We start from the raw sequence: 10,661 nt of genomic DNA on the forward strand, positions 1-10,661 counted from the left end.
TGTTACCAAGGGCTCAAATAGAAAGAAAATGTTTTGAAAATAATGATGGCAACAAATGTGCTTGACACAATGGATGGATTTTGATAAGAGTTGCGTGAGACCCCAATAAAACCCCAATAAAAGAAAATGTTCTAAAATTAATTGCTGTGATGACTGTATTACTGTTTAACATGGTTAAGTATTGAACTGTCTTGTATTTGAGTTGTATGCCAATGAACTGCTTCAAAAAGGACGACCTCGCAGTCCACTTCTGAGAAGTCAGTCAGTGAAACCCACGTATCACTATGTCCTGCTGATCGTGTCGAGCAAGGCGCCTCCAAGAGCCAGAGGCAACGTAACAGCAATCACAACAACGTATTTATAAACTCGGAAAAGTGTACACAACCTACTGGATGAATGAGGTGAGTTAGTGATACAGTATTCTTTACTACTATTACATAAAGTTTTATATAGGTACCCAGACATGTGTCTAACTTTATATGCTAAGAGGCCCTGGAGGTACTGTGGGTTAGTCTGATAATCACAAATTCTGTAAACCCACCAGCTGCTAAGAAGGAAAAAGATGAGGCTGTCTGCTCCCATAAAGATTTACAGTCTCAGAAAACCTATGTAAGATTCACTATGAGATGGAATCAACTCGATGGCAGTGCATTTGATTTTATTTATATGCGTGATTTTATTTATATGTGTTTGATTTTATTTATTTTATTTATCTTGCAGATGGTCATAATGGTAACTGATTATCTTAAAAGAATTGTTTTTTCAAAAATTTCTCAATAATTCCTATGTTACATAGATTTATAAGCAAGCATTGTTTTATAAGGAAGAAAAATCTATTTTTCATCTTGAAGCATGTACGACAGAGAAAGATTATAATAAAGATTATTCAAAGTACAAAATCCCATAACGGAAATGAGAAAAGGGGAGTATCTGATTTTGTGCTTACTTCCCAACAAAATCATAGAAGAGAGGTAACGCATCCCTACGGAATGTGCTTGCTCTGAGAGGTCACTGAACACTATCAGGCCACACAGGATCCTACATACAGAGCACTGGTGACGCAGTGCTTCCGTCCTTGGCTGCTAACTGAAAAGTCTGTGGTTCAAATCCACCACCTGTTTGTTCCCTGGGAGAAAAATGTAGCAATCTGTCTCCAGAAAGATTCCACAATGGAAAAAAAAAGGCCTAAACTACGTTGAGTGGATTTAGGGTCAGAGACTTACCCGGTGGGGTAGAGCTGCCCCCTAGGCTTCCCAGTCTATAGTCTTTATGGAAGCAGACTGTCCCCACTTTCCTCCTGTGGAGCAGCTGGTGGGCTCGAGCCACCAGTTCCGTTAGCAGCTACGCGCCTACCCACTGCACCACCACGGCCCTTCCCCGAAGGGCACAGCCTTGGAAATCCCGTGGAGCGGTCTGACGCGCAGGCTGCCAGTCGGTCTGCGCTCCAGCAGACTCGACAGCACCAGGCTTAATCCTATGGACTCCACATGGCTCCTACCTTCGGCTCCCTCCTGCATTCGCATTCTGTTCAGCCTCTTATGCTGCTCTCGGAGCAGGGCTTGCTGCTGAATCTCCAGGGTCTGATGGTCTCTTGGAGGCTCCGGGTACATAAATTTCAGATCAACCCGTGTCTCTGAATCTGGTACAAGAAAGAGTTATTTGGATAAATTAAATCTTGTTTCCTGGTGAGATTTCCCAAAGTTCCACTACAGAGCATAAGAGTAACAATCCCAAAATCAAGGAATAATATACACCATGGGCTTAAGCATAGCCATAAAACTAAAGAGCATAAAATTAACTTTCCTGCAGTAAGTGCCTTTACACAAACTTAGCAACATTCCAAGGAAATCTCCAGAAAGAGTCTCCAGGAAGCAGCTGTGGATATATCCTCCATTGCCAGCCCCCTCCCCCCCTCCCTACTGGACACTGCCCAGAACACGTGGGGGTGGGGGTGGGGGGCAACATGTCCATATGCCTGATCTCTGAAGAAAAGCCACACATTCCAAGGAGCGAGGAGGACCCGGGCATGCCATCAGACATAGTTCACACTCATTTCAAAATAATATGCAGAAAGCAAGGTCAATGCAGACTGGCTGGAACCTGAGCAGGGGTGCCACCACGGGGAGAAAGGTGCAGGTGACAGTCAGGAACTGCCACAAGCTCAAGAATACCAACTGCTGACAATGGAAGTGTTAGACATCCACCTTTAATCTTTACAGTAACAATATAGTTCATACATTTAAAAAGTTTGAAAATCATATCCCCTTTGACTAATTATGGAAAAAGACTGGCTCCCTACTCCCGGAAAGAGTTACAGTCTCAGAGACACCACAGGGGCAGTTCTACCCTGTCCTATAGGGTCGCCATGAGTTGGAATCCACTCCGTTGCCGTGAGTTTGGTGGTGGTGGGTTTTACTGGGTGTTTTTTTTTTTCTTGACCCATTAATTATTATTCTAAATATATAAAAAGCATCATGATCCCACAGACCAGGGATGTGAATAGTCTTCCTAACATGCAGAATGCATTTGAAAGTGGATTATGAAAAAAAAAGAAAGTGGATTGTTGCAGATGCAGTCAGGTTAAAATTTAGCACCTTATCATTGAATTTTCCTTATGATCCATTTAAATTTGTTCCAGTTTTTAATATTTTCTGCTTTCTTTTCTATTGAGATCTTTACCTGTTTTACTTTGTTATTCTTGTTCCTTTTTTCACATTTTTTTTTTTTACCGTTTTTCCCGTATATGAGATCCAGGATAAGTAAATCTATAGCGACAGTAATGTGATTAATGGTTCTTTGGGGGTATGGCAGGGGAGGCTGGGTGGAAATGATTTGATAATAACGATGAGTCCAAGAATGAAAAAAATGTTTAAAAACTGATTCTGGTCTTGATTGTACAACTCTTCTTAATGCAATTGAACTATTGAGTTGTATGATATGTGAATGCCAATGAAACTGTTGAATAAAAAAACAGCAGGATCTAATAAAATCAAAAGAATGTTATGTAAATGGGAAACACCATGAATAATCCAAGAATTTGAAAATGGGCAACAGCAACTTGTATTGGCTGATAGAAGAGGCTCTGGAGACAGGACTTTGCTGTTGGTATCTCTTGGTTTCATAGTTGGGGAAAGTGAGTCTGGAAGGGGGGAAGGCAGAGTCCAACCCAAGTTTCTACGTGGACTAGACAGGGAAATGAATGTTCCCCAGTATTTAATGGCACAAGACAGCAACGACACACTGTGTAGTCTCCCAGAGTCAAGTCTTATCTTGGTAATTCTTCTCCCTAGTAAATGTTCCCCTCCTTCCTCTAAATTGTTACATCAAATCTTCTCTGCTCTCAACCTTCAGTTCCTGGCAGTTTCCTCCTGCCTACTCAGGGGCCCTAGTCTCTTCAACAGTAACCATCTCCATCTGCTCTGCGTCCAACACCTTATCCCCCTAATCCATTCCTCATCCCCAAAGTTAATTGACTTCTGTTTCCATAACTCCACTAAAGAAATCACCAGTGACTTCTGATCTGACACCTTCCAATATTCACCTTCACTCTGTTTCCTGGGCTTTCAATTGTTCAAAGATAGCCCATTCTCCACTCCTGCTTCTCCTGTTTCTCCTCCTTAGTCTGTTTCATTAGTTCATCTTACTCTGTCCATCCTCCAATTAAATGCCAAATTCCATTCTCCCCAGGAGTCCCCAGGTGGTAGAAAAACACCTGACTGTAAACCCCAGGGCTGGAGGTATCTCAGAAGAATGTCCAGGCAAGATGCTTCTGAAAGGTCAGAGTCAGGAAAACCCTACGGAGCACAGTTCTTCTCAGAATCAACTCACAGGCAACTGTCCATTCTCCATCCACACTGCTCTGTGCGACCTAACGCTCGCCCAGGCTTTAAAAACAAAAGTGCTCTCCCAAAGGAAATATTTTGCCAAGCTGATGCTTCATCTACCAGTCTGGTAGAGTAAAGAACTAGGGAATAAGGAAGTTTATTCATCAAAATTAAAACTATACATCATGAATAAAATTTCACTTTGAAAAAGGGTGTAAATATCTTTAAGGATACTTAAAATATTCCCAAAGGATCTTTAAAACAGCAGTATTACATTTACCTCTATCTTTCAGCTGATTAAAGTCATGAATATTCTGAAAACTGGTGGAGTCGAAGCCCTTAGGAGAGGGTCTTCTGACCGGAGCCTGCAGCCGATGCCTGGCCATGTCAAATATATCCATGGGGTTCCTGTCTCTTTTCCTATAAATAAGCAACAAATTATGATGAATACACTTTATGGGGGAAAGTGAGTAACATTTAATCGATTTGATATCTATCACTACATGTATTATCGAAAATTATTCTAATAGTGCATTTCAATCCCTTAGATTAAAAACAAGAGTATTTACAAAGTGTTTGTGAACTTTCAAAATCTCAAAATGAGAGCATAACAATTTAGGATGATCTTAAAATGATCATGAAGCAGACAGATCACAGGCTGAGACAGTAAAACTGACATCCAAAAAACAGCTCTGCTATTTACAATCTTTTTGGCCTTGATTTCAACACTTGTGAAATGCAGACAATATCTTCTGCTTACCTTTTTATATTTTACTCTACCTGAAACCCAAGGTGGTGAATCTACACAGACAGTAACTGGGATACTAGTTTCTATAGATAAGGCAGGGGAGCTGGGGGTAGGGGGGGAGGGGAGGGGAGAGAATGAGCTATGAGCAAAAGAAAGAAGAAAAATGTTCCAAAATTGATTGTAGTAATAACTGCACAACTAATATATTTAAACAATTGAGCTGTATGACAGCATTATACGTCAATAAAACTATTAAAATTATTTAAAACGTCTTTTGTTGACAGTGTCATTGTGAGTAGTGAGTTAGATGAAATAATATACTTTAAAGGATTCAGTGTAGTGCCTGATAGATATCAGGTACTCTCCCTAGAACAGAATTTGCAGAGAGAAAATGCAGAGGTCCATATAATGAATATTCAAGACAGCCCCTATCATTAAGTTGACAACGGGATTTCACAGAACTTGGTACCTAATTAGTTAATTAACAATTTTCCTGTACATCTAAGAAATTAACATACATTACCATAGTTTCTGAAGAGTTTCCTACTCAGGCCTTGGGGGAGTGATAAGAGAGAGCACAGTATCAGTGCACCATTCCTTGTGTATCTTTCTCGTTCTTGCTATTTCTAGCCTTGAAAATAAAATAAATCCAAGTGTCTAATGCTGCATGCCTCCACAGTTGGCAGGCTTCCTCTATTTGTGAAAAAGTAGCTACAACCTTAAAAGAGCCGGCCACCGTCTTCCCAGCATTTCTCTAAAGGGTCCAGCAGGCAACTCCCCTGCTCTGATGGGGTTTCCTTTGTGGAGGGATTTACCGAGCCCATCAAACAACTCTATGAAGGCTGACACTGACCTCTAATAATCTCTGAAGGTGATGTGAGCAGCAATGCAGATTCCTTAAAATGCAGAACAAATACTCCAAAGGCTTTTGGAAGACCATTATATCAGACTCCAGCCTGTTTCCATTAAAGTTAATGCTAACCGCAAAGTGTGGTGAAGAAAACAGACGGTGCCAGGCTACCCGAAAGAATAGCATCTGGGGTCTTAAAGGCTTGTCTTAAAACAAGCAGCCATCTAAGTGAGGTCTCAGCTAATTCCACCCGGAAGGAGCATACCAGCCTGTGTGATACGAGGATTGTAATTAATAAAATCCAAGATCAGAGGTGGGAACCGTAGTAAATTCTTATCACCCAGTTTGCCCAAGGCTATGGATGACAGTGAAAGCCCAAAATCCAATTGCAGAGCCCCCATGAGGATTAAGCCTCCATTGAGTGTCACTGATTCACAAACTGTCCATCCTAAAGACTGAACTTGAATGCACCCAACATTGATTTTTCACTAAGTCTAATCCTTTAAAACATTTCACGGTTAAAGATATTTTTGTTTTCCTTCATGAAAGTGTTACTTCTTCCTGATTCCTTTCCCCTTCATACCCCCTCTGTCTTGATGATGGTCAGCAGCATCATCACTATGAACATGCGGGCAATCCAGAAGGGAAATGTAGGATTTCAGTATTTAAATATATAATACACTCAGTAAAGATTAATTTACAGGTGCCATACACTTGTATGACTGAAGTCAATAAATGTTGAGAGATGCCTTACATAGGTACTTTTAAATACACTTATATAAGATTTATCTAGACTTCTTCAGGGAATAAGGATGTTTCCGTTATTACAACTTCATCAGTAACTCACTGAAAACATTTTCAAGCATGCAAACTCTCCATTCTAATAAAGGTCGCTCTACCAAGAAACATGAATGAATTCTGTTCCAAACCTCTCACACTGCTGACAGCTTCTGACGACTGACAGGATTTCTCATTCTGATAAGACCAAAGAAAACGTTTCTCAAGAAAAGCTGAGAAAGGTGGCCGGAAACTTGCCTCATGTGAACATCATCATCACTGTCCACGTGCAGCAACCGCCCCTGTAGACGCCTCTCTTCACTACGAAGCTGTTTCCTCATTTCTGATAACTCCATGATCACATTTTTTTTCTCCTCTTCACATGCCCATTGATAAGTAAAAAATCAGATTAAGTAAAGATTAATAAAATATAATGTACCCTATCATAAAGTTAAGATGCTCGATAAGAAATTCATGAAAGGTATTTTTAATGAACATATACATATATTAATGAACATTAAGACCTATAAAAAAAACCTTCATGATAATATAAGAAAATTTTCAAACTAACTTTCAAAGCTAAATCTTTATGGGGAGTGAGAGTACAACTATTAACAGGCAACGTAAGGAATTCCAACAGACAATTCTGTCTCTTGATCATGGCAGTGGTCACATGAACATTGCATATGCTAAAATTGCCAGGAACTATACACAAGGACACACATACAAGTGTCTGTCAAAGTGGTAAAATCTGAGAGAGGGCTGCTGAGTGCACCCTTTGTCAATTCCTGTTGTGACATGTGCCACGTACCATTGAGGGGCACTGGGGAAAGGATATATGGGCCCTCTTTTTACTTGTTTTTACAACTTTCTGTGAGTCCATAATAAAGTTATATTTAGAGACGACAATAAGACTGGCCCCACCACGAGACACGACATCCCTCACTGACCCATAGCGCTACAGGGGACAACACTGGAGACAGTGCACAATTTTTGCCCGATCTGATCCCCCCACAAACACTGAGGTGAAACAGTAAGGGCAGGCAACGGAGCAGCAAGGGGAGCAAAGAGGTTGAGATTCCCGGGAAATACCAAAAATGGACTTTGGGGACAGTGTGGCACCCCATCAGACTCGACAGGAAAACACTCCTAAAGGTCAAACAACTGAACTGGTACTATTTATAGGCAAGTCTACACCGTAGGTTTAACAGTCCAGCACACCTTCTGCACGGAGCTGATTTTTCCTGGCGGGAACCGGAGGAGACTGCGCCCGGGACATGGAGCTCTCCTATTGAACAACCACACAAGGAAGGAGTCATTTGTTACGTAACTATATCTCTATCTATATATAAAAATATACTGTTATATGAAATAGATAGACATAGGAAAGCAAACTCCTCACTATGCTGCCTAAAAATGTACCTATATCCTGATCTATTCTTTCCTCTCATCTCCAAGGAAGAGGGCGGAGCCCTTGCTCCTACCCAAAACGCCCTTCACGTCACTCTGGCTTTCCTTTCTGCCATCAATTACTCTTTCTCATTTCTTCCTTTCCTTCAGCACCTGCTTCTCCTTCTATGTGTGAGCATCTCCCCTTTCTTTAAATCAAACACAACTGTATCTTCCCATTCTTTATTCACTATCCGGTCTCAAATCTCTCCTGCCCTTTCTAACCTGAGCCCCTCTGCAGGCAGCACGTGGGCGGGCTGTGTCCTCGTTAGGCTCACCGCTCGTCACACAGCCACTGCTTTTGCTTCTGCCCCGTCATTCCACTAACTGTGCTCGCATCAAAATCGCCAGGTTAATCCACAAAGGGCACATTCCATAATGGGCATTTTAAAATCCGTTTTGCTTGGCCGATGGCAATTGATAGCATTATCATTGCCTGACACCTCCTCAGTCTCCCATTTCCTTTTCCTGCTTCTCAGATGTTAGTAATCCACCAATGTTCCAGTCTTTGCCTTTCTCCCTTCCCCTAGTTACTCCCACAAATCTGACAAGCACTGACAGGCTTCTGCAAAAGCATGTAACTTGTCTCCATGTTTACAGCTTCATGCTGTCTCCACACCCCATCTCTCTCTCCTTCCTTCTCATCGCAGGAGGAGGGTGCAGCCCGAGAAGGTGGTACAAGACAGAAGAGGCTTTGTCATCCTCCTGCTTACAGGACAGCAGTGCATGCGGCCCATGCATTCTCTAGCATCAACCTATGAACCTATGAGACACAGCAAGGGGTTTCTTTGCCTCATCTGCTAAATAGTCTGTTAGGAAACCAAAAAACCAAACCAAGCTCACTGCAATCCAGTCAATTCTGACTCACGACAACCCTACAGGACATAGTAGAACTGCACCTGGGGAGGGGGAGTGTTTACAAATTTATAACTCTTTGAGGGAGTTAGAAAGTCTCATCTTGCTCCTGCAGGGCACCTGGTGGTTTCAAGCTGCTGACCTTGCAGATGGCAGCCCAACTCGTAACCAGTAAGCCACGAGGGTTCCTTAGGAACCCAATCGTCTATGGAATAAAGTTAAACTTCTCAGTCCTCCATACAACATCCTGCATATTCCTGACCTCCATGCCTTAGTTCACAGGGATAATCGGGCCACAGCAAACCACAGGGTATGCTCCCCGGGTACCATGCTTGCCAACACATCCCTCTGTGCCTCTGCAAATGCCAAAAGCCCTACACCCCCCTTTTCTTCATGGCAGATGGCTACTCAGTTTTCAAGACTTAACTCAAGGATCAATTTCTCTGAAACACATTCCCTGCTCTATTGTAACTTCATTGTTAGTACAGCCAGAGCTAGCTACAAGGGACCCACTATCAACGAAACGGCTTTCTTAAAGGGCCCAGAAAAGAGCCATTTGCTACAGGACCAGTGGTGTGAGTGGCGAAACAGGGAGGGTAAAGGGAGAGTGGGTAGGAAAGAGGGTACCGATTACAAGGAACTATATGTGACCTCCTCCCCGGGGGACAGACAACAGAAAAGTGGGTGAATGGAGACGTCGGACAGGGCAAGATATGACAAAATACCAATTTATAAACTATCAAGGGCTCATGAAGGAGGGGCAAGCGGGGAGGGAGGGGAAAAATGAGGACCTAATGTCGGGGGTTTAAGTGGAGAGAAAATGTTTTGAGAATGATGTATAAATGCGCTTTACACAATTGATGTGTGTATGGATTGCGATAACAGTTGTATGAGCCCCTAATAAAATGTTGTTTTGTTGTTTTTTAAAAAGAGCCATTTGCTACATCACGACGTCTGAGAAAGATTTACACATTAGAGCACTAAATACTACCAGCTACAACTGAAGCAAGTTACTGGAGACATCGCTCGGACACACGGGGTCCCTATGAGTTGGGGCCCACCTCCACCAACCTACAGTTCAGGTCTGAAAATATTTAACCTAGCTACATAAGATGTGAAAAAGCAGTCTCATTTAATCCGACTCAATCCACAATCGCTGAGCTAAGATCTAAAATCAGCAAATTCAAAGAAAACATATATATACCCGAATAAAGGAATTTATGATGCTGTCAACTGAAGGAGGTCTTTGCAGTTTGCTTGAGATTTTGTTCTGGAGAGCAGGGACTGCCGGAGAAGGCTGTCTCAAGTGCTGAAAACAAAGGGGGAGAAAAGAAGAAGAAACAGATAAATACTATATGGTGTATGTATAGTATATATAAATATGTGGATGTGTATGCTCATATACATACAAAAAATCTATGATATTTATATAAGACTTTCTAAGAAGGGTGGGCTGTTACTGTGTTTAACACATTTTATGAAAGTGTCAAATTCAAGCATATGATAGAACTTGCACCCAAACCTGTGCAAGATGCAAGGTGGAAATCTGTCAAGAAACAGAAAACCAAACTATTTCCGACGAACAAAGAGCCATGGAAAAGTGGGGAGACTTCACCATCACAGACAGAACATCTGAAAGACCCAGAAAAATAACCCCTCCTCATCAAGCTCAGGCTCTCACAGGTTGTGCTGTCTGGATGGTGCATGTAGTTAACTCTCTGAGCCGATGAAAGTAAAGTTGGAGGTTCCATTCCACCCAGAGCACCCCGAAAGAAAAGCATGATGACCTACTACCCCATGACCAACCCTGAAAACCCTCTGGAACATACTTCTACTCTGACACACATGTCCACCATGCATCCGGATCAAATGGACGAAAAGATATGAGTATCAGATTTTCTCTCTCTCCGCCATCGAGTCAATACTGGCTCATAGCAACCCTCCAGGGACAGGACAGAACTTCCCCTATGAGTTTTATGGGCGTAGATAGTCCCCCCTTTTTCCTGGGGAGCTGCTGGTGGTTTCAAACTGCCAACCTTCTGGATTGCAGCCCAATGCATTACCACTACACCAATGCTAAGTATTAGGATTGTTTTTTATTTTTTTTAAAGATCATACTAACTGTATTAGTCTGGGTACTTTGGAGAAACAAATCCAC

General features: G+C 42.0%; 1 protein-coding gene across 7 annotated transcripts in view; it reads right to left on the reverse strand.

Annotated features, from left to right (window-relative positions):
* The window catches only part of CSPP1 (centrosome and spindle pole associated protein 1), a 131,357-nt gene that overhangs the window by 24,170 nt on the left and 96,526 nt on the right, over positions 1-10,661 (reverse strand). For all 7 annotated transcript variants that reach the window (XM_030887566.2, XM_013007271.2, XM_045295822.1 and 4 more), the window contains 5 exons: positions 9,708-9,812; positions 7,421-7,487; positions 6,458-6,575; positions 4,105-4,244; positions 1,499-1,639 (listed from right to left, as the gene is read on the reverse strand). In XM_030887566.2, coding sequence (XP_030743426.1) covers positions 1,499-1,639; positions 4,105-4,244; positions 6,458-6,575; positions 7,421-7,487; positions 9,708-9,812 — 571 coding nt within the window. The remainder of the gene's footprint in view (positions 1-1,498; positions 1,640-4,104; positions 4,245-6,457; positions 6,576-7,420; positions 7,488-9,707; positions 9,813-10,661) is intronic.

The sequence above is a fragment of the Echinops telfairi genome, unplaced genomic scaffold, assembly GCF_000313985.2.
Source record: "Echinops telfairi isolate 266 unplaced genomic scaffold, ASM31398v2 ScPeMD7_1;HRSCAF=3_0, whole genome shotgun sequence".
NCBI classification, from domain to species: domain Eukaryota; kingdom Metazoa; phylum Chordata; class Mammalia; order Afrosoricida; family Tenrecidae; genus Echinops; species Echinops telfairi.